Source organism: Silurus aristotelis (genome assembly GCF_946808225.1).
Source record: "Silurus aristotelis genome assembly, chromosome: 23".
In the NCBI taxonomy this organism is placed as follows: domain Eukaryota; kingdom Metazoa; phylum Chordata; class Actinopteri; order Siluriformes; family Siluridae; genus Silurus; species Silurus aristotelis.
Window position 1 is genome coordinate 7,462,572 of NC_139596.1, and position 24,053 is coordinate 7,486,624.

At 37.5% G+C, this 24,053-nt stretch overlaps 1 protein-coding gene across 3 annotated transcripts in view; it reads left to right on the forward strand.

Annotated features, from left to right (window-relative positions):
* Positions 1–24,053, forward strand: part of pdzd2 (PDZ domain containing 2) — an 89,582-nt gene that overhangs the window by 57,797 nt on the left and 7,732 nt on the right. For all 3 annotated transcript variants that reach the window (XM_083526778.1, XM_083526780.1, XM_083526779.1), the window contains 15 exons: positions 2,116–2,248; positions 2,457–2,627; positions 7,269–7,365; positions 7,508–7,656; positions 9,736–9,855; positions 10,201–10,315; positions 10,886–10,959; positions 11,237–11,453; positions 16,099–16,216; positions 16,869–17,001; positions 18,393–18,474; positions 18,748–18,851; positions 19,503–19,665; positions 19,874–20,628; positions 21,036–21,180. In XM_083526778.1, coding sequence (XP_083382904.1) covers positions 2,116–2,248; positions 2,457–2,627; positions 7,269–7,365; positions 7,508–7,656; positions 9,736–9,855; positions 10,201–10,315; positions 10,886–10,959; positions 11,237–11,453; positions 16,099–16,216; positions 16,869–17,001; positions 18,393–18,474; positions 18,748–18,851; positions 19,503–19,665; positions 19,874–20,628; positions 21,036–21,180 — 2,576 coding nt within the window. The remainder of the gene's footprint in view (positions 1–2,115; positions 2,249–2,456; positions 2,628–7,268; positions 7,366–7,507; positions 7,657–9,735; positions 9,856–10,200; positions 10,316–10,885; positions 10,960–11,236; positions 11,454–16,098; positions 16,217–16,868; positions 17,002–18,392; positions 18,475–18,747; positions 18,852–19,502; positions 19,666–19,873; positions 20,629–21,035; positions 21,181–24,053) is intronic.

The following is a 24,053-nucleotide window of genomic DNA, read 5'->3' on the forward strand; positions in this document are numbered from 1 at the left end:
TATGGATAGGATATATGAAAGAAATATATGTTTATCTCCTATAGAATTGTAACAGTAGAGATGGGTTGTTTGTACACAACTAAGATGATGATTACTGACATTTTAGATCTCTTTTGAATAATAATTGTCATTAATATAATATTGTATGAGTGAGGTAACATCAGGAATGTTAGTGATTTATATTATTCTTGTAAAGGCTTGCCTTTCAAAAGACTCACAAATCTTCTCATGCAGCTTTTGGAAATTGATATCAGGTTCAAGTACCCATAGATTCATTAGTGTAAAAAGGCCTCTCTGAATTTTTATGATCCTGTTTGAATGTGTGAATATTTAAATAGATTTTGCAATTCACCCGAATAACAGTCATCATGGGTCATGGGCCTAAAAAGCCCATATTGAATTTATGAAATTCGGAAAGTGATAAGCATGGACTAATGTGCACATTCGTATGTATTAAGTAGGGAATAAACCATGACAAGCAGAGTTACTGTTATTATGAATTTGATTATTTTTCTGAAATGGCAACGTTTCTTAATCTTTTCACACCACAGCAATGTGCCAATGATTGTGATTTTTATTTATTTATTAAGATTGACCTCATACCTTTATTTATATATTTACACTGAATGTTGTGCAAAACAAGTTTTTTTGTGACTTATATAGACTTTATAAAAAGTTTTTCCCTTCCAAGCCTTGTGTTAATGAGGCAAAAAAAAAATATATATTTTTTTATTTTATATCGATTGGCCAGTCAGTGGAGATGGTGAAGCAGGAAGTGGTTAGGATCAGTAAGGTTGGACCAGATGACATACTGGTAGAAGCATGGAGATGATTAGGAGAGATGACAGTGGAGTTTCAAGATTGTTTAACAGGATTTTGGAAGCTAAGAGAATGCCTGAGGAATGGAGAAGGAGTGTGCTGATACCGGTTTGTAAGAATAAGGGAGACGTGTAGACCTGCAGTAACTACAGGGGAATTAAGTTGATTAGTCACACCAAGAAGTTATGGGAAAGAGTAGTGGAAGCCAGACTGAGAGAAGAGGTGACCATCTGTGAGCAACACTATGGTTTCATGCCGAGGAAAAGCACCACAGACGCATTATTAGCTTTGAGAATGTTGATAGAGAAGTATAGAGAAGGTCAGAAGGAGTTGCATTGTGTGTTTGTGGATTTAGAGAAAGCGTATGACAGAGTGCCGAGAGAGGAAGAAATGCTACCACCACCATGCTTGACTGTAGGCAAGACACAATTTTCCTGGTACTCACCAGGGTGTCACCACAAGTGCTGAATACCATCTAAGCAAAACAAGTTTATCTTATTCTCATCAGACCACAGGACATGGTTCCAGTAAGTCATGCTCTTGGACAGGTTGTCTTCAGCAAACTGTTTGCAGGCTTTTTTGTAAACCAGCTTCAGAAGAGGCTTCCCTCTGGGATGATGGCCATGCAAACCGACTTGCACTGTGTGATGTGTGGTCTGAGCACTGACAAGCAGACCATCCGCTTCTGCAACCTTGGGCAAGGGTCCAGTTGCGAGAGGAATCCGTCTTGGAAAACCTTTCAGGGTGTTACAAATCTTCTTATAGCTTCGGCATCTTTGTAGAGAGCAACAATTCTAATTCTCAGATCCTCAGAGTTCTTTGCCATGAGATGCCATGTTGAAAATCCAGTGGTCAGTATGAGAGAACAGCACTGAAAGCACCAAATCTTAACTATTATAATACAAGATACACAATTTTGTATGGTCCGGTCAAGATGAATAGGACATGTGGCTTTGCATGGTTACACGGCATACAGCTGTTATCACTTATTGTGTACTCACTTTTGTTACCAGCTATTTAGACAATAATGGCTGTCGGTGAGTTATTTTTAAAGGACAGTATCTGTATCTATACTGTATGTATGCATGTATATATATTCAAATATTTATATATATCGATTCAAATATTTTAACATTATTTATCGCATGATTGTCGTGAATTAACTCGTGATTGAATTTTAACAGCCCTTATTTTATATATATATATATATATATACCTTCTGACCAATCTAAAGCAATTTAACAGCACTGTGAAATAATAGTGGCTTATTTGATGTAATATTTGTGTTTGTTAAAGGGATGGACGGCTGAAGGCAGGTGATGAGCTGCTGATGATTAATGGTCAGTCTTTGGTCGGCCTCTCACATCAGGAGGCCGTGGCCATCCTTCGTTCCACTGCAGGTCTTGTGCAGCTGGTAGTTGCTTCCAAGGTACTTTTGATAAACAAAACTTCTCTAGGCTGCAGGGTTTTTTTTAAAAAACATTTATACACACAGCTTTTTTTGGACTTCTTTATGTCCCAGCCTAGAGCCTCTGAAAATATTTAAACCTTTTAGAGTTTTGCTGTAGAGTATAAAGTTAAATACAAAGTGTTCATGGTGTTTGTCTTTTCCTTTTAAATGGCTTGATTTGCCTCAGGATGAGTCTGAAGTAGACTTCCAGAAATATCCATCAAGCAGCCTGCCTGATCTTGTGAGCACATGCTCAGCTCAGGACGTGCCGCCTTCCCCTGGGGACGGAAAGGAGAACATGGGGCCGGATGTGGAGGACGTGAGGGCCAGCAGCCTTTCACTGCCCACCCAGGACTTGGTACGTATGCCAGACGCCTATAAGCATCACTATCTCTGTCTTTCATCTCTTGCAGCCTCTCTTTGCTCCCTGTTGGACTGCTGAACCATACTCTGTTGTGTTTATGTCCTGTTAACTTCTCTTTCCACTGTGCCTAGGAATTTTCCAAAAAAAACTTATCTCACAGATTTGCTAACCCACAACATTCTGTAGTATGTGGAACTTCTAAATAGGCAAATGTTGTACAAGAAATAATTTATTGCCTTCGAGCAACCAGCAGCACATAACCCGAGTGTTCTCAGACATTGTTAATGTTTAATTGAGCCTCGGCTAAGCATTACTTTAGTCCCATAATAACACGCCGTATAGTGGGCAATCATTGCATTGACACACTGCAAAGGTCGGCATGCTGGAGTTAAATATTCCAACCCTTTATAGAATGGCAGCATTGCGGTCCACCCCCCACATTTTCACCACCAGCCATTTCCAGCAGCAAGATGAGAAAATTAAAATGTGTGTAGTCATTAGATTCAATTAGATTATCATTCAGTAGCCCAATGTTCTCAGCTTTCAGAAGTTTATATTTTTATACTATTTATATTTGCAGAACTTTTGATATTTGAGATTGCAGTCAGTGTGTTATGTCTGGACTCCTGATCTTTTGCTAAGATTTCTTATTAATGTAAACAATCTGATTCAGCCATTTAGCTGAAAGCCATCTGATCGTAAATTGTCCAGCTTCAGAATCGCAGCAGTCAGTTTTAGAAATAAGGAACAGTTATTTTGCTTGCCGCTTGTCTTAATGAAGCTGTGGTCCTGATGGTCATGTTTTTGGTCGAAGGATTCCCTGTGCTTTTCATATCATGTGACTTGTGATGAGGGTTGAGTCACTTGATGAGTGAAGTACACTTGTAGCAAATAGATTAGAATAGAGCACTATTTAATATGCATGTGTATATTTCTATTCCTATGTTAATAGTGAACAGAAACATTTCAAGTGCACTACACAAGCACTTCTGTTTCACTGTCTATTTAACTTTTGTACCAATGTGAAATCATTTCAGAGTTCTTGATGGATACATTATGCACCCAGGCAATGTTAGTTATGTCACTGGGCCGATTGACTTGATTGTATAAAAGTGTACTTAAAAAAAAATGCAAAAGCCACATATTGAGTTTAACTATCTTTAATTTAGTCAGTTTAAAGCTTATAGTGGCTGCTTGTTGAGCAGTGCATGGGGGATCTCTCCTCTGATCAAATTCACTCATGCTGGGTTGTTTCTTTCTGTAAAAAAGAAAAAAATCTAATAAAAAAAAAAAATGCATTTGAGTATGCAAGGTGAAGCAATTTATGTAAATCAACACTTGTATTGCATTTTGTTTTCAAGTTGACAACCATGTTTTAAAAAATCAATATAAAATATATTAACATTGTTTTGTACATTTTTGTTTAAAAAAATACACAGATATTTTGCTCATTTGTGAAGATATGAGCATCTAGAATATATAATGCATTTAATTTATATGATAATTAAATGAAATATACAAACATTGAAAACAAGCATTTGAACATAGTTAAGCTGCAGTAAATCATGTTTAAAAACAGATTATAAAATATAGTTTTAAAAAGCTATAAATAATGCTACAAAAAGGCAATAAAAAAGAGAAACACAAAAAAGTAAAAAAACAAAACAAAAACAGTGACTAAAAATGTGATTGTTTACTGCTGCTGTTATTTGCTGCTTTTAGATTTATTGTTTGTTCACACCGGTTTAATTGAATCATCACCATGCTGATTGCGCAACCTAATGCTCGCGAGTCACGACGGAACAGATCCAGTGCGACTGTCCCGAAGTTACAAACACAAAGTTTACACAATAGCGCTTTATTAAACTACACCATTTGCACATGATGAGGTTTATACAGTTTTTACTTACCGTGCTGATGTTTCACCCTCATCCATGACACCAGTGCATTTTCTTTTCACGTGCTTGTGCATCACTGTGGTTCTTCCATACCGCACATACTCTACTTTGCATAACTTCCAGGTACAGTTTGCTTTGTTGTGTTTCATATAAAATGCTCCTTTGATCACTTGGGATGCACACTGCTGCCGGTTTACCCTGTACTGTCCGCCATTTTCGCTTGCGACTGCGTTCTCTTACCGTCATGCTAAACTGAATCTTGAACAGCCCAACTAATTTCATTATCAATTATAATCGATTTTATCGATTGATGCAGCTCTAGTCTCCACTGAGAAAATAAGGACAGCATGCTTTTACATTTGCAGCATTTGAATTAACCTCTGGTGCAGGTTTACTCTCTGAGCAGGTGTTTGGATAGGTGTGAACGCAACAATCATACTCGGTCATGGAGTAAATCAATCGGGTAAAGAGGCTTTGAGTAATATCCTTCCAGTGCTTGTTTGACTACATTAAGAATGTGATTTCAGAATTGGCTAAGTTAAGGAAAAAGCAATTCTAGATGTGAGCTACAAAACTGCTCCATAAAGCACAATCTGAGCCAAGAAACAGATTTGTAGAACTGCAGAAATGGATGTCTGCACATATGAATGAAAACAGGAATTCATGAATAAATAATAAAATATATAATAATATATATAATTATTATATATTATATATTTATATATAACCCTAACCACTTCAAACCACTTTTTGGTTTATTTTGGTTTATTTTCATCATCACTCTTATTTGAATATGACAAAAGGTCAAAAGATTAGCTTTCTTCTAATTACACTGCTAAAGAGCAGTCAAAGGAATACCATAGAATGCAAATTGAGATTCCCTTTCCGTGTCTGTTTGGACAGAAAGGGGAAGTTCATTCCTGGGTAGTGGTCAAATGAAGTGGTCAAAACTCCTCTTGTGGTTGTGGTTTAAAGGGGAACATAGTACAGGTTTGATTAATGCTTGCGGTCAAATGGGGGCTGGTGTATTTTGATGTAGATCTGACAATACTGTGTCACTCTGAGTCCAGGATTATGTTATGAAGCCTTTTTTATCTAGCACAGGAATGGTGATCTGAAATAGCCACTGTAACACGGCACGTTTGTTGCGATAGATATTCACAATGGCTTCCATTCACAGCTCTGTAAATCCCTAGCACATGGTCTATTCTTAGTCATTCCACAGTAATCTTTTTCATTCAGGTAAAATTAAACACCCAACCTTTTTACACACAAACACACACATGCACACACGTGCACACACACAAACACACACACACACACTCACTATTGTCCTCTAGCCTTTGTAAGGATAGTCTGAATGGTAGACATCGTGTAAACTGACAGTTGTTGGGTGTGTATTTTTTCAGCAAACAGTCACTTGTAAGTTACCTTTGTTACGGTCAGGTGTAACACCGTTTAAAGGAAAGGAGGGAGAGGAGGAGAGCAGTGGAGAGCAGCAAACAAACTGAGAACTGGGAGAGGCGCACAGCTGTGACCATTAAATTAAGCTTTGTGAGGCTTGTGGAAGTGCACAGTTTTGTGGAAGCCCATGGGTTTGCATGTGATGGATACAGTTTGGATCCTGCACCACACAGACCCGTACATTTAACATATACTAACTCTCTGATTGCTTTTTATGCCGATGATCTCATCATGGAAGAGACAGTATGTTTCAATTAATTTCAGGTCAAACTTTTAACCAGTATTTTAGATTTTAGGTCAAGGTTTTATTAAACTATGTGGAAACAAACATGTTTAGTTAAAATGAGAACAAATCATGTATCAGAAAATCCTTGATTATCTCTCAATCAACATTTATGGTAGATACTCTTATCCAGAACGATGTACAAAGTGCTTTGGAATATCTATCAAAAAATACATTAAAATACTGGTTTCATTAGGCTAAGATTACATCAGTCTAAAACACTATTGGAAGATTTTTTTTTCTCTTCCCCCAAAAAGTGGTAATTTAAGATCCTCTGGAAGAGGTAGGTATTTATATGTTGTATGCTGGTGACTTGGATATCAAGTAGAAGTTTGTTCCACCTCCTCAGAGTAGAGATGCATGTCTTCCTTGTACCTGAAAAGATGGTGGAATCTGTCCATCAGTGGTTGAGGATGGGAGACAGAGCAAGGTGAGGTGCTGGAACACCTTAAAGAAGACTGAAACAACTCTTAATAAACCACCTGATAGAGCCAATCAGCATAAAAACAAGACACTTACGAACAACGCTACAGAATCCACAAGTTCCAGCTTTAAGAGTTAAGAAAATGTTATACAGAAAGAGTCCTTCCTTAACAATGGAGAATACATTTAAAACAGGATAACTGACTTTTTTTTGCAGTTGTAAACATTGGCTGGGATTCTTTACTTCTTAGTTGTTAGCATACTGATTCATTAGAGCAAGTGACATTTCTGCAGTGTGAAGATCTTGATTGTTGTGTGCACCTTCAGATAAAACAAGGTGTGTCTCATCAGGAGTGTGCCACATTCCTCAGACACTCCACAAACATTTACAGAGCCAACAAAAAAATGCTTTTCTTTGTTTTCTCAGGAAGTTGTCCAAGAAAAGAAAAAGCATTTTCCCTTTTGTCACCCCAAGGAATCCATCTAGCACTTATTTGAAGGCTTTGCATTTCCTGCTTGGGCTTCAAGTTCAGTGCTGTGTCAATAATTCTATATGTTCTCATCCAGTTCACAGAGCTGGATAAGCTGGAGGAGCATGGCCGAAACGATGGACCAAAAGGATGCCGCAGTCCAACACCTATGAAATTTCGCAGTAGATCCCAAGGTTAGAGACAAGTCGCATCATCAAAACCGAGCATGTACAATTATTAGGAAGTGTATCTTGATCAGTCCATCTCTCTATAGCAAGTTTTCAGTTTAAACCTTTTTATTATCACTGTACATAGCATGGATTTTGTTTTATTCAGGTGGTGGTAGTCGCCTAGAGTCTGTCGGAGAGGATGATGAGTTGATAGTTGAAAATGGAGAAGGAGGAAGTGACATGGCTGAGAAGCCGGTGCGCGGTGGGCGGAAACATTCCCTTCCACAGCAGCTGGACACTGTGGGAATTCGACAGGTCAGTTTATCCTCAGGTTCTCATTTAACCTTTGGTTACTTGCATCTTAAACTTGGTAACATGAATTGTTTGTGGCTTTGTAGGTGATACACACACACACACACACACACACACACACACACACACACACACACACACACACACACACACACACACACACCTACAGTCACTGAAAGAGTTTGTACCTACAAACTATTTCATTTCCGTTTTTAATGCCCACTCTGATGTCAGGCTCTGCCCGATGCCACATACATATACACTGTAAAGTTTATACATTATGGTACTGTTAATTGCTTTGATTTGCTTGATTATGCACTATAATTTATTAAATCATTAACAAATTACACAATACTACCCCATACTGATCACCATTCTTGAAGATTGCTGTGTATGTGGGTCAAGACTCTCAAGTTATGAGGAAATGCTGGATGTTAGACACAGGATGCCCCACAGGTGCTCAATAGGGTTCAGGTCTGGACACATACTTGGCCACTCCATCACGTTCAGCTTGCTCAGCAAGGCAGTTGTCATGTTGGCGGTGTGTTTGCGGGAGTTATTATGTTGACAAATTTATGTCGTTTGTCTCAGTTCGAATGAAGGGCATCATGTTGTGCTTCAGAATGTCACAGTAAATGTTGGAATCCATGTTTTCCTCAATGAACCGCAGCTCTCCAGGACCAGCAGCACTCATGCAGCCCCAGACCATGATGCTACCACCACCATGCATGAATGTAGGCAAGACACAATTCTTTTGGTTCTCCTCACTATGGTGTCACCACAAGTTCTCGACACGATTTGACCCAAGTGAGTTTATCTTAGTCTCATCAGACCACAGGACATGGTTCCAGTTATTCATGCTCTTGGACAGGTTGCCTTTAGCAAACTGTTTTCAGGCTTCAGAAGAGGCTTTACTGTACTGTATCTTAGTTTCAGAGTGTTACAGATCTTCTTATAGCCTCTGCATCTTTGTGGAAAGAAACAATTCTAATTCTTAAATCCTCTTTGCCATTAGGTGCCATGTTGAACATCCAGTGGTCAGTATGAGAGAATTGTATGCAAAGTACCACGTTTTAACTGCTCTAATACAAAACACACAAATTTATATGGTCCTGTCAAGCAGACAAAAACATGAACATAAAGAATCGGACATGATGGTTACACGACATACAGCTGTCACTTAAGGTGTACTCACTTTTGTTGCCAGCGATTTAGACAATAATTGCTGTATGTTGAGTTATTTTCAGAGGACAGTAAATCTGAACTGCTATACAACCTGCACATTGTCTAAAATATATCCAAGTTTCATTTCTATAGTATTGTCTCTTAAAAAGATCTACTAAAAAAGTTGCTGAAATGTGAGGGGTGTACTCACTTTCATGAGATACTGTATGTATGTATGTATGTATTTATGAACTGTATGTATGTTTGTATGTATATGTTTATTATTGTTACCTTCTATTGAGTGGGGTGTCGAGGGAGGGTTAGGGGGAGGTGCGCGGGAAGAAAGGGGTGTGTGTGTGGACTTAGTTCGGGTCGGAGCGGTAAAAACTGGTCCTCCTCTGCATTTTTCTTGTTTTTGGAGGAATTTGGACACCTCCTAATCACCATGTTCTTATACATATGCAGTAGCTTGAATAATTGTGAGTTGCTTGTACTATGCTGTCAGGGGATCACGTCTCCCTGGATGGATCTCGTTGCAAATGCTAAAAAAGATGTGACGCTAAAAAACATTACATCAGCTTGTATTGGCAGCATTTTTTAATATTATACTACAGTTTACAATTATACTTCTAAAAATCTGAAACTGGAACCATTTTTAATTAATTGATCCTTTGTAGGCTAGATATCGAGCACCTTTACATTTACTTTGTGTATAATTGTGGGATGAAATCTTTAAGGCATTTCATGTTTTCATGTTATGTCTCAGAATAGGCTGTTTATTAAAGATCTGTGGCTCAAATTGGTGGCAACAAATTGGTGCAATTTGTTGCTTGCCTGCTTTGTGTATCGCACTGAAAGGTAAAGCATATCTGGTAATCCTAATGCTTTATTCATCCTTTTCTTTGTCATCTTACTCAGGAATATCAAATTGTGAAGAAATCGGCACGGTCTCTGAGTACCGTTCAAGTGGAGTCTCCATGGCGACTGGCCCAGCCGTCTATTATCTCCAACATTGTCCTGATGAAAGGACAAGGCAAGGTGAGTGGCCACTCTGGACAGTCTTCTAACACACACGACACATTAGACACTCTGTCCTACAAGAGCCAGTCATAAATCAAAGGTTGTCGGTTATTTAAACATGTAGATGATGAATAAAGATTGTGCTTTGGATGTTAGGATCCTTTTGACATTTATTTATTTATTAATCCATTTAGTTGCTTAGTCGTGAAGTGTTGTATTCACTCAATTATCAATTTTGGCTGAAAATAAATGTAAACACATAACTGTATTTATATGTGATTTTAATTGCAGTAATGCCTGCCCAGTTGTATCTCACTTCAGACCAATGCACAACAATCCCTTTGTTGTCTCTTGTATGTTTAGGGTCTGGGTTTCAGCATCGTCGGAGGCCAAGATTCTGCACGCGGTCGAATGGGGATATTTGTCAAGACTATTTTCCCCAGTGGTGCTGCAGCAGCAGATGGTAGACTCAAAGAAGGTAAGTGCTACTCGGGATACTGCATTGATCCACTACAATGAGAAAGATCTGGTGCAAGGCTTGTCATCTGATGGTGCGTGGTTTGGAGGCAAGCAAAGTGAGCATACTGAACATCAACATTTTCCTGACTTTCTGACCCTGTAGTTAAAAAACAAACAAACGACATAGCACACGTTCTATAGCAGATCATCTGTTCTTTATTTGATCAGATTTATTTAAATTAATTATTCAGCTTAGAACTGGCTGATCAATTCACAGATTTTTTTTACCCTACATTTAAAGACCCCTTCAGTTGCTAGTAGTTGCTTACTCCTGAAATGAAATACTGTGGTACTACCTTTTGAATGTACTAATATTGAATAATGACATCCTGTATAAAATACTATTTGATTTATAAATATAGACATATATTAATATAAACGTACGTATATTCATATATAAACAATTGAAAACAGTTTTACAGCTGAACAGTTTTTATGATGCGTCATTTAACCAATAAAACACATTTCAATTTCACGTGCACACTTTGTTAGTATAGTCATTGCTCTCTATTTATTCCCTCTTATTCAGGGGACGAGATTCTAGAGGTGAATGGAGACTCCCTTCAAGGCCTCACACATCAGCAGGCCATTCAGACTTTCAAGGTAAAATCTTTAGTCATTCTTTCTGACAGCTGCAGCCCTTAGCCTGGGACATCCTGAAAAGTTTATCCTACTTTAAAGCTCAGTTTTGGTTTAGCTTACTGAGTGGAAATCTTTTATATTCTGCCCAGACCTTTACAAGAGATGACAGTGTTCGGATGTGTGTTCGTATTCATTTGCTTATTGAAAATATAAACATATTTATTTTTATGTTAAACCTATTAAATTTTTACGTTTAACATTTGCGGTTCTTGTTGTCATTTCATCCCATCAAAAACAGCAACTGAAAAAAGGTGTCGTTACACTAACCGTGCGAACTCGTCTGAGGAGTCCGAGCTTGACCCCATGCCCAACACCCACCCTGCTCAGCCGATCGAGCTCACCCAATTCCAACACCAGCAGCAGCACTATTATACCGCCAGGCTTTGATGACGGAGAGTACCGGAAAGGACCAGGCCCTAAAGACCGCATCATCATGGAGGTTACACTAAATAAAGGTAGCTAAAAATGTTTTTTTTTAAATGTGTTCATGGTTGGATTTTTGCTAAGGTGCTGTTAAATGCTAAGTGCTTCTAGAGGCAGTACTCTAGGAATTGGAAATATTCAGGAATCGGTGTCCATAATAGGGGGCAAAATAAGAGAAGGCACAAATAAACCAGAATAATTCATAATTAAAAATAATTGAAACAGACAATGGTCTACAAAAGCACTGAAATAATAATAATAATAATAATCATAATAATAATATTAAATAAATGTAATAAATTAAATAAATAAAGCTTTAAAATTGTTTGACACATTTCACAGACAGTGGATCAGTGGGGGAGATATCGACACTTTATTATTTTATCATTATATTATTTTATTATATCATTATAGTTTAGCTATTAGAAATCTCTTATAAACCCAAACTTTAATTCATATTAGAATTTTTTATGTTTAGAGAATTTTTGTTCAACATAAGCTTTATGTCACAGTCTGACTCATTTTATATCTCCTCTTGCACCCAAGTATCTCTTCAAATAAAATAACACCATTTTCTTATCGTTAAACACACAGTGACATCAGACTTAATTTCCATTTTCCTGTCTCACTGGATTGCTCAAAGAGATCCTCAGACTGATGGGAAGTCAGTGAGAAGAGTTCACAAATTATGCATGAACAATAAGCCCTAGGATTACTGCTAACTGGTGGGACGATAAATGATTTTATATTATCAAAGGATTTATGTTTCCCAGAATATGTCATGATTTTTGCACTGCATAACCCTATAATATCGCCATAAACATACAGGCAAATAGTTTGAATATCTTGGCCTTGCAAAACAATTTTGGAAAGCAAGGTATTTACAGGTTAAGTTAATGATGAGATCATGTAGCATCTTGGAATCTTGCAGCAAAGTGTAGTTTTTATTCTTTTTTTATCATCATGTAAATGAATTCTGTTGGTGGTAATTGGATCTTTTTTATTTTTGGGAGTACTCGTTACTCATACTGTATATTTCATTCACATTAAACACTTATGACCAATTAACGACTATTAAAATGTAATGTCCAAGAGGAGGCCTATTTTGACCCGGGGTGTATTTCTACAAAGGTTTTGTTAGTTCTTTATTAATTATGCTACCAGAATATTCTTTAAATAATTAATGTTTCCTGAAAAGCATAACTATGTATATAAAGCCATTCACAATTTACTAAGTAATCTATCCGGTTTGTTATGTATTGAGTACTTTTTTTTAATTGCTTTGTTTCTGTGCAGAGCTTTTTTATTTTTATTGAGAAAAAAAATCAATATATTTATATACATACATACAGTATCTCATTAAAGTAAGTACACCCCTCACATTTCAGCAACTGTTATGGTAGATCTTCTGAAGGGACAATACAACTGTTCTGAACATACAGCCATTATTGTCTAAATAGCTTGCAACAAAAGTGAGTACACGCTAAGTGATAACAGTTGTTCGCCGTGTAACAGTGCAAAGCCACATGTCTATTCATCATGTTCATGTTTTTGTCTGCTTGACAGGGCCATACAAATTTGTGTATCTTGTATTATAGCAGTTAAAATGTGGTGCTTTTGAGCACAATTCTCTCGTAATGACCACTGGATGTTCAACATGGCATCTCATGGCATAAAACTTGATGTTTTTAGACGATCTTTAACACCCTGAAACTGAGTTACAGTACAGTCATACAGAGGTTTTCTAAGACAGGTTCCACTCTGTACAGACCTTACAAGAGTCAATCAAAGAAGTTGAGTTCTCGTGCTGTGCATCAGGTGCAGAAACTGCTTCAAAAAACAGATGCATGAGTGCTGCAGCGTTGCTTTAAAGGTTGCAGAAGCGAAAGGTCTGCTCGTCAGTACTCAGACCACATGCCACACATTGCAACAACTCGGTTTGCATGACCCGCTTCCCAGAAGGAAGTCTCTTCTGAAGCTGGCTCACAAGAAAGCCAGTTTGCTGAAGACAACCTGTTCATTAATTACTACAACCATGTCCTGTGGTCTGATGAGACTAAGATAAACTTGTTTGGCTCAGATGGTGTTCAGCATGTGTCAATGACCTGGTGAGGAGAACCAAGAGAGTTGTGTCTTGCCTACATTCATGCATGGTGGTGGTAGCATCATGGTCTGGGGCTGCATGAGTGCTGCTGGTACTGGGGTGCTGCGGTTCATTATGGGAAACATGGATTCCAACATGTACTGTGACATTCTGAAGCAGAACATGATGCAATCATTTAAGAAACTGGGACGAACGTCAGTTTTCCAACATAATAACAACTCCCAAAACACCGCCAACACCTTGCTAAGGAAGCTGAAGTATGTGTCCAGCCATGAACCCTATTGAGCACCTGTGGGGCATCCTCAAGTGGTAAGTGAAAAAGCACCATGTGTGAAACATCCAGCAGCTCTGTGATGTCATTATGGAGGAGTGGGAGAGGATCCCAGCAACAACCTGTGCAGCTCTGTTGAATTATATGCCCAGGAGGATTAAGGTAGTGCTGGATAACAATGGTGCTCACACAAAATATGGACACTTTGGGCACAGTTTTGACATGTTCACTTAGGGTGTACTCACTTTTGTTGCTAGTTATTTAGACAATAATTGCTGTATGTTAAGGTATTTTTAGAGGACTGCTATACAAGGTGCACATTGTGTACTCTATAATATATCCACGTTTCATTTCTATAGTATTGTCTCTTGAGAAGATTGAATAAAATGGTTGCTGAAATGTGAGGGATGTGCTCACTTTTGTTAGAGACTGTATATGTTTTACATGGTCTCATAAGTTTCCTCTAAATCTCAGTTTTCTAACCCCTTCATCTCCACACAGTTGGAGACAGATGCATTTGCCTACTGTTTCCTCTCCATCTGTTTACTTAGTAATACTAGAAGGTACTATGTAGGAAAACACCAGAGGGGAGAAAACTATCACACTTGCTTATAGAGTATTGCACTTTCTGTCCAGTCTAGAGTGGGAGCAGAAGTGAACACTTGTGAAAGTAATAGAAGCTCTTATGTCATATTTTTGGTCCTTTTGTGAATCTTTCATATCTTTATTATTATATGATTGTTACATTGTTACACTACAATATTACGTGTAACATGTAAAAAATATTTAAAGAAAGTTGTTACTTAAAATAATCATGGGAATTGAATATTCTATTAATAATAGAATATATTAAATTCCACAAGCAACAAGCTTTTCTGTAACTGGTTCTGTATCTTCAAGCAAAAGTAGTTTCTGTAAACTTCTGAATAACATCAGAACCATTTAGGAGAGGAGTTTATGTGGAGGGATCATGACTACATTAATCTTATACCTGCTGTCATAGTGTAGATTTATGACCAAACTTTTGATGTCACCCATATGAGGATGGGTTCCCCTTTGAGTCTGGTTCCTCTCAAGGTTTCTTCCTCATATCATCTAAGGGAGTTTTTCCTTGCCACTGTCGCCACGGCTGCTCATCAGGGACAAACGCACACCATTCACCTTCACTGTTGTTTTCTGTAAAGCTGCTTTGAGACAATGTCTGTTGTGAAAAGCGCTATACAAATAAACTTGACTTGACTTGACTTGTAACATTAAATAATAAAGACCAAATATCGTCTATCGTCAACTTGTTATACTCTTTCAGTGAGTGATACGATTTCATCAAATTTACACCTGAATCTTGTTCTGCCTTTCATCACACTCGAGTGGACTGGGGTCAGAAATGTAATTTAATGATTTTTAAAACCCCCCACAAAGCATGCTGCTTTTTTTCAGTTTTTCTTTATTAAATAAAATCTATTTATGCCTATCTTAGTTATTCTGAATGTTTCTGATCATGTTCAAACTTAGAAATGATTTCCATTCGGGGAAATACTTTTGTATTGAGAACATTTATTTTACATCTGCTTTTATTGGAACAGACAGAGTTTTGTGTGTGAATGAGTGGGTGGTAAAATCAAGGCTCGCTTGTGCTCCTGAACAATCTGTCCTGCCAAACTGAACTTTTATTAATATGCATAAAACTGAATAAAATAGAGCCTATTTTTTTTTTTTTTATCTGAGAATGTGTAAAAATGACTGGAACCCCACGAATATGAGGTTAAAGTGGAGATTATTAGCTATAATAATAGAGTATAGAAATGTATGTTGGATGGCCATTTTATTCACGATTCATCATTCACACTGAAATAGACTTTATTAAACGTTGTAATGTTAAAGTGTGGATTTGGCATGAACTTTATGCTTCTTTTCAGACGTCTTATCCCGACAAGTCTGATGCAATTGAAAACTTTTGTTATTATTTTATTACTTATAAAACTTCTTAGCTTTATGTAAATGTAATATAATCAGGTTTTGCATAATTAAGACAAGCAGGTACAGTATAATACTGTCAAATAGTACACTCAATAATTTAGGTGCATTCTAAGTTTGTATATATTTTTATATACTGTTATGGTCAGCACATACATTTCAATCCAGTCTATTTAGGAGAACATTTCACCATAATTACTATTTATTACTTACAATTCAAAAATCCTTACAGTTAAGTACCATGCTCATTTACCGGCTAGTAAGTTTGATGGTACAGGTACAGACATTATATTGTGTGTGTGTGTGTGTGTGTGTGTGTGTGTTTCAGAGGCCGGTGTGGGGCTGGGAATTGGTGCTTGCTGTTTAACTCTGGAGAACAGCGCTCCTGGGATCTACATTCATAGCCTGGCTCCGGGATCTGTGGCTAAGATGGATGGCAGACTTAGGTATTGAAAAACAAATCTACTGATGTGACTGGAACCTGTTCATCTGTTGGAAGTTATAGTGACTGTCTTTGCTGTTATTATTCTGGGGCATAACAAGTCCCACACACAGAGTTAAATCGCTCAAATTGCAGCCAGACGTTTATTGTCTCCATTGTACTGTATAGCATTTATTACTGACATGGAGCAGTTTTAAGTTTTTAAGTGTGTTAAAGAGGTTAGGTAAATGGCTCTGGAGATATGCAGTGCAGATATACAATGCAGCAAAGCTCAATATTACTTAATTAAGGAAGGGAGAGGCTGGAGCCAGAGTCACAGGGGAAGAGAAACCAGTCATCTTTCTCTCTTTTTTTTTTTTGTATGTACAGTGTTTAGTGTATTTCTCATTTTAGTGTGTTGTCATGCATGTCAGGACATCTCACAGACTTTTGACCTTAACTAGAATGTGCACTAGACTCCATGGCTGGGGATTGTGAATGTTATGTATTACAAAGTGAAAGGGTTGCTCTCTAAGGAGTCATGCACAGTGACTTTTTTTGAAACTTCATTTATCAAACCTTTTGCAAACCTTTTGATTTTTTTAAGTGTTTTATCAGCAATGAAACGTTCGCTTTATAAAGGAGGATCTCTATAACCGTGCATGTTTACCATTTAGCCGAGGGGACCAGCTGTTGGAGGTAGACTCCGTAAGCCTACGCCATGCTGCGCTAAGCGAAGCCTATGCTATCCTGAGCGAGTGTGGACCTGGCCCAGTAAGCCTCATCATCAGCCGCCATCCAAACCCTAAGGTGTGTTTGCAAAAAAAAAAATGTAAAAGTGTTTATCCAGACATATTGCAGACACATGAAAAAACAAAATGTGTCAAGTTAAAATCTCTATAATGAACAAGTATTTTTTCATGCAATCTAAAAGCCTTTCAAAAACGTGCCCCACCCAGGCAGGCTCTGTCAGCATCTTTTCCATATAAACTGCAGTGAAAATGGTCCACCTGTTAACGTTTTAATCATCCTGTTACATAAAAAACAAGTCTGCCAGAAAAGTAAACAACATTCCTTTTGGCCTGTGTGCAGGCAGCTCAGGTTTTCCTCCCACTAATGAATGAAGATGTTGAGGAACAGCCCCTGGTGGAGTACACCACTAGGGGTTTGTGGTTGGAATATGCTGACTCTTTAATCTCCCTAAAAATGATTGTTGAACCTAATGGAGCATGAGGCGAGCAGCATGAAGCCGCCCTTAGCCCTTAACCATCTGACAAAGACAAGGAAATGGGTTCAAGTACATTGACCTTCAATGTCTCCGATCTATCCAAGAGTCTACAGTATGTGAAGTGGGCTTGTGCAGTTTTGAGTCTCTCATGTTGTAGTAAACAAAGCCACAATATTGTATAGGTTTAATCTCTGGTTTTGGTAGAGCTCCATCTCTGCACAGTTTCATCCATCCATCCATCCATCCATCCATCCATCCATCCATCCATCCATCCATCCATCCATCCATCCATCCATCCATCCATCCATCCATCCATCCATCCATCCATCTATCTATCTATCTATCTATCTATCTATCTATCTATCTATCTATCTATCTATCTATCTATCTATCTATCTATCTATCTATCTATCTATCTATCTATCTATCTGGCTGTAATTTGATTAAAATATTTAATCAAGATTTATCGCATGATTGTGACGAGTTAACTCTTACCTAAACTTTATTTATTTACATATACTTTAGTTATTAACATGTTCATTTTTACAGCCCTTTAAATTTACTTTTATTGTTTTAGTACTGTAAAATTTTTGTCTTTTTTCCCCCTTAAATCACCTGCAAAGGCTTCCAGGCTTTGATATTACATAAGCAATTGCCACATCATTAAGCACATAATTTATGCACTTATTACTGTATTGCAGGCAGTATGTCTACTGCCACCTGGTGGCAACAGCTTTTAAATATTTTCTTTAAGAGGAAAGACTTTACCATATAACTTGAATGTGATAAAAAAAAAGATATTTAGGGGTCGTGTCACTCACCATTAAAGCTCATCTTGAGGTTTTAACAAATATTATGTACATGCACATTCAGACACAATTTTATTATGTCAATTTTATTATGTTTATTATGACACAGTTTTATTATATGCAATTCACTTTTTAATATCATTTCAACTGTGTGTGCATCTCAGATGTCAGAACAAGAGATGGATGAGGTGATCACTCGCTCGACTCACAGAGATAGCATGGGGAGCCATTCTTCCTACAGTCTGGGTACGTTTCTCCACTATAAATGAAACAACAGTCACATTCTCAACAAATCTTTCAAGACAAGCTGGCAGTTTAATTGTTCCATGAACTCACTATTGTACCTTTTCTGAAAATCAATATTTTGCTTTGGAAATATTATTGGAGTCATCGTCATGCTTGACACGATTTATTTGGATTTGTCCAAACATTGCTTTCTACACAAGTAGATCATGCTGTTTACTTTTGACAGCATAATTCACATTTGTCCGACATACATTTTTTACTTTTTCTGTGAAGGACAATCATCCAAAAGCCCTTCTCCCATGATGAAGGCCAGGCAAGGCGATGGCAGTCAGGCCCTCAGCTGGACTATGAAGAGGTTTTTGGAGCCACCCAGCCGGGTAAACATGCAGCTTTTAAAGAAAATTGTGTTTTCTAAGATAATCATCATATAGTATGACAGTTTTACCCCGACCAGGCCTAACATTGACATTACAACATTATGAGCGGTGAAGTGAACTCTTGAGTGAATCTCATGCCACCTGTTAGTGGGTGGGATTTATTAGGCAACAAGTGAACATTTTGTACTTAAAGCTGACGTGTTAGAAGCAGGAAAAATGGGCGAGCGTAATGATTGGAGCAAGTTTGACAAGAGCCAAATTGTGACGGCTCGGCGACTGGGTCATCTCCAAAACTGCAGCTTTTGTGGAATGTTCCCAGTCTGCAGTAGTCAGAATCTATCAAAAGTTGTCCAAGGAAGGAACAGTGCTGAACCGGTGACAGGGTCACGGGCGGCCAAGGGGCTGGTCCGTGTGGTCCGATTTAACAGACGAGCTCCTGTAGCCCAAATTATTGAAGAATTTAATGCTGTAAATGCAGTCAGGACTGTTTTGGCAGCAAAAGGGGGACCAACACAAAATTATCAGGTGGCCATAAAGTTATGCCTGATCGGTGTATATTGTCTGACATTTATTATTTTCTGATGAAGTATTTCAGAAAATTTTATTCTTAGCATTAAGTTTTTATTTTGTCTGAAACTCTTTTCTCTACAGCAAGCATCTCTAAGCTCTGAGGCAGAGCTCTCTCAATACTTCTCTCATGATGTCCCCAGCCAATCTTCACTTTCAGCGATGGGCTCTAGTGATGATGGTATGCTTCACAATAGCAGGAGCTGCAGTACCTCACTGGATGAGCCAACAGCACCTCATTTACACAGTAACTACAGGAATATTTTCTTTCACTACCTACTAACTGCATCCAGCTGGTATTATATCATTGCCTTGTAAATGATTAAATGGCCAGATACTAAAATCTGAAATGACTAGCATAACTGAAAATCTTCATTAAAAAAGCACACCAAGCTTAATAGTGAATTAGTTGGAATTAAATTCCTCTGATGTTATTTTTTGTCACCTTTTTACAGCTTATAAAGAGGGCAGCCCTTGTGCTAGATCTTCCGGTCCCGTTCATCGAACGGCAGAGCGGCAGGCTAGCGTGACCAGCAGCCCTGGCTCAATTCGTAGCCCCCTTCTACGTCAACGCTGTGTTATTTGCTATGAAGACGAGGCCAGTGATGAAGATGAAAATGTAGGACCTTTCGATCAACTAAAACGAGGCAACTCTGATGCTGCTCGCCACCAAGAGGATGACTCAGGCATTGTCGTGGCATCTTTGTCCCTGGAGGTGGACGTCGAGAGCCAGGACGGCAGTGAGGGCAACCGGCTCGAATCGGTCGCTCCGTTTTACAGCAGCTCGCTGGAGTCAGTGGAAGGGGGAGGTACGGCTGCTGAACTGTCTTTTATGCCAATTTGCTATTCTGAGCACAGCACTGGCGTGGGCACAAGGAAAGAGGCTAAACGATCACCCAAGTTGGAACACAAAGCTGTAACACGTGTTAAAAGCATGATGAGCATCGAATGCCCCAACCTGCAACAGAAAACCAAGACCGAGGACATCGCTTCAGCCCCTGTAGGTGCCGTCAGCCAAGTCACACAGAGAGGGAAAACCCAGCACCACTGCAGGAGAGGTGAACCCAGTGAGCTTGCAGGCATCTGCACCATTGAGACTGTGGTTCTTAAGCGCAGTGAGTCTGAGTCATTTGGACTTGACCTGGAGATCAAGTCATCTCCTCTGAAGGTGCTGATTACTGGACTAAGGCCTGGAGGTGCTGCTGAGCGGGTAAAGTGCTGTTAAAATGATGTTTATTTTAATACATGGATATACACCATTAGAAAGTTGTAAAATGTTTTTCTTTTTGGCAATAGTGTCACTTAGTAGATTAAATTAATTAGAGTTCTGCAATATTTAGAAATGCACTTTATTTTAGTAATGAAGTAATAATGTATTTAACTAATAAATATTTGACAACAGAGATCAAATCACTGTGAATATCTTCATGAATACTAAACAGCAGAATAGCTAGACAAACTGTTTAATAAGATAAAATACAATTCAATGCATAGACCATATATCAACACATAGACCTCCAATAATCTTATGCTTTCAAAAAACTGTGACTTGCATTATTTGTGGTTTGCAAAAATTACAATCAAAGACACTGATCTCTTCTTGTTTCTGTCTGTTAGGAAGCCAGAGGGAGAATGAATGTGGGAGATGAAGTAGTCGCGATTGGTGACACTCCAGTGTGTACCTCATCTTATCAGGAAATTTGTGATCTCATGCACAACCTGCCAGTCACACTGACTTTAGAGATTCAGAAGCCCGTCTCAGGTCAGTTGGTGCCGATGATAGCAAAGCTGTAATTAATTGTCGCGTTCTTAATATAAATTATGTTTTAGTGTGAAGGATTAACTAAGGATTTACACAGTCGAGTCAGAATTGTCAATCTTGCCTATAGTCCACTGATATTCAAATCGTGTGCAAAGATGAACATCACACCAAGATTCAGAAGAAGATGTAAAAAAACATTTTGGATCAATGCACCTAAAAAATACCAAATAAATAACTGCAGAAAAACCAAACTGCTGACTGGATTTCGTCTACAGCGCAACATTGATGCCTAGAAAAACAATCAAAAATCAATTTACAGAATTTAATTAGAACAGAATATACCTTTACAGTATATCTCAGACATTGTTAAATACATAAATCCCACCAAGACGCTTGTCGGTCACGGATCGTGGGAAGTGAAAATTAAATCTGTCACGGGGGTTGGATTTATTAACGCATGTTATTTATTAAAAGCTGCTTTTCTTTCCACATTTTGATTAACATTATTACATAATAGACTGTATATTAACTTTTTGGGTGAAAACCAGTAGTTCTATGTGAAATCAGATATTGAGCACCCCTATGCAACCAAAATGGCATGATCCTCGTTTCAAAACACCACCGCAAAGTTTTGATTAGTTAAATCAGGCTCCTCCTATTAAAGCATTGTATCTTCATCTACTCTGGGTCAATAGTAAAATTACATATTACAGCATGCTAACAAAAAAACCAGAGACTGAATTAGTTTAAAGCTTGTAGCGTTGCTGTAAGATAAATAGTAAGAGGTCATACAGGAATGGGTCCCAGTCTTTTAACTTGCTATAGATGTTTGTTTTTATGTGCCCTTTTAGTGCACTGTAGTGCTCCAAAAGACCAAACTGGAAAGACCTTTCAATTACAGGAATTCAGTTTCTGCAAATTCAACAATTAAGCATACAACAACTAAGTCATGAGAGACACTTAATTCTTACAGTCTGAGTCACAGTTGTGAGCTGTAATAAAGAGAACAGTCTGTCTTTCCCCATGCTTCCTAAAAGATGTTGGAGCACAACAGACTTTCTCTTGCTGGCAGTGCCCTTCTCCTTCACCTCCCATGGAACTGCAGTCAACTGGCTTTGTAACAGTGGTGAATATGAATTAATTCACTGTCATAAAGACCATAGAGTTTAGTCCCAGTGCTTACATAGAATGGCTTAGCTCTGGTGTAGTTCGTAGATTGTCTCTTTTTTTTTCTATCAAATTTTTATCGAAGAGCTTCCCAATTTATTTATTTATATGACCAACAAATGCTCCCATGGCTCATAACCAGGTCAGGACTTACCTGACTGTTAAAAGTAAAAATACAGTGAAAACAGACTGAAATTTACCTGTTAATATCTTTGTAAAAAATCAATTGCAAATATGTAAAACATTTGAAAATATTTGCTCCACTTTCTGCAGTACCAATTGTGTACACTGTGGGACTCATAGATAAAAGAAACACATCATTGGTGGATTTTGGAGTACAAAAATGCTTATTTAGAAAAATAAACATTAGTTATTTAGAGAATTTCTAAATAAATGCATATATTCTTCCTAGTTATTATTATTATTATTATTATTATTATTATTATTATTATTATTATTATTATTATTATTATTACATTAACATCAGGATAAACAGCAGCCTATTTCTTAATATATTTCTGTCAAATTCTGATAATCACACAGTCAGTAATATTGAAAGGATTAAAAGGTTGAAAGGTCAGGAAAACAATCTCCCTGTTATTACCCAATGCAAACTAACTAACAAAATAACACAGTGTGTTTACTGATTATAATTTCACTAATCCTGTTTACTAACCAACATGGATAATGTTTTAAATAGGTCATACTTATTTATTAATACATATGTCCAAATGTATACCTAATAACATTACACTGAATATGATTATGGTCATTAAACATTTTATATACTGTAATTGATTTAAATGAGTTTTATTTACTAAAAGCTCATCATTAAGTTTTAGTGCATTGCATATGTAGCCCTACTGAACCTCTTAATGCAAATTTAGAAAGTCCAACTACCAAAAGCCGACAGTCTCTCTGATAATTCCTTGGAACAAAGTTATGCATTTTGCAGTAATAACAAATTCTAAAACACACAAGTCATGTTTGCTTTGCATTAAATATGGTTTACACTAAGATTGTGTTATAGACGGTTGTGCATTTGGAAACCATTTGCCAAACCCTTTGCTCATTTTTCAGTTACACTAAGTATGTATGTGGTTTGAAAAGAAATAGCCAGACTCCTCTGGAGGCTCATTCTACAGGAGTGGTTCTGTGTGAAATTCATCTGCAATTCAAAGCAGTGGAACAGATGCAAATGAATGAAAATGTGTGTAAACTGTATGAAGTAATCAGTGTTTTATCATTCAAGGCACAACAAATGTTATCTTCAGTAAAATCTTGTAATAGTTTAATAACGTGGTGATTTTCATTAGGTTATTCACAGGATAAGGTGATTCATCAAAAAGCATTTTATTCTGTAACTACAGTAAACTAATATTAGAGGCATGGTGTTATGAGAGTAATGAATGTCTTGCTGATGGGTTCCTGATAAATCTTTTATACAATAAATAAAAAAAAGTCTGTCTTAGGACGACAAGAGAGATGAATGATAGGAGTGGAAATGTAACAAAGACAAATAGTCTTTATATACGTTATATGGACAAAAGTATTGGGATACCCGACTTTCCCAGCCATACAGTGCATCCAGAAAGTGTTCACAGCGCTTTACTTTTTTCTTTTTCACGTTTTGTTATGTTTATTTCAAAATGAATTAAATTCTAAAATTCTACAAGCAATGTGAAAGAGGTTTGTTGAAAATCTTC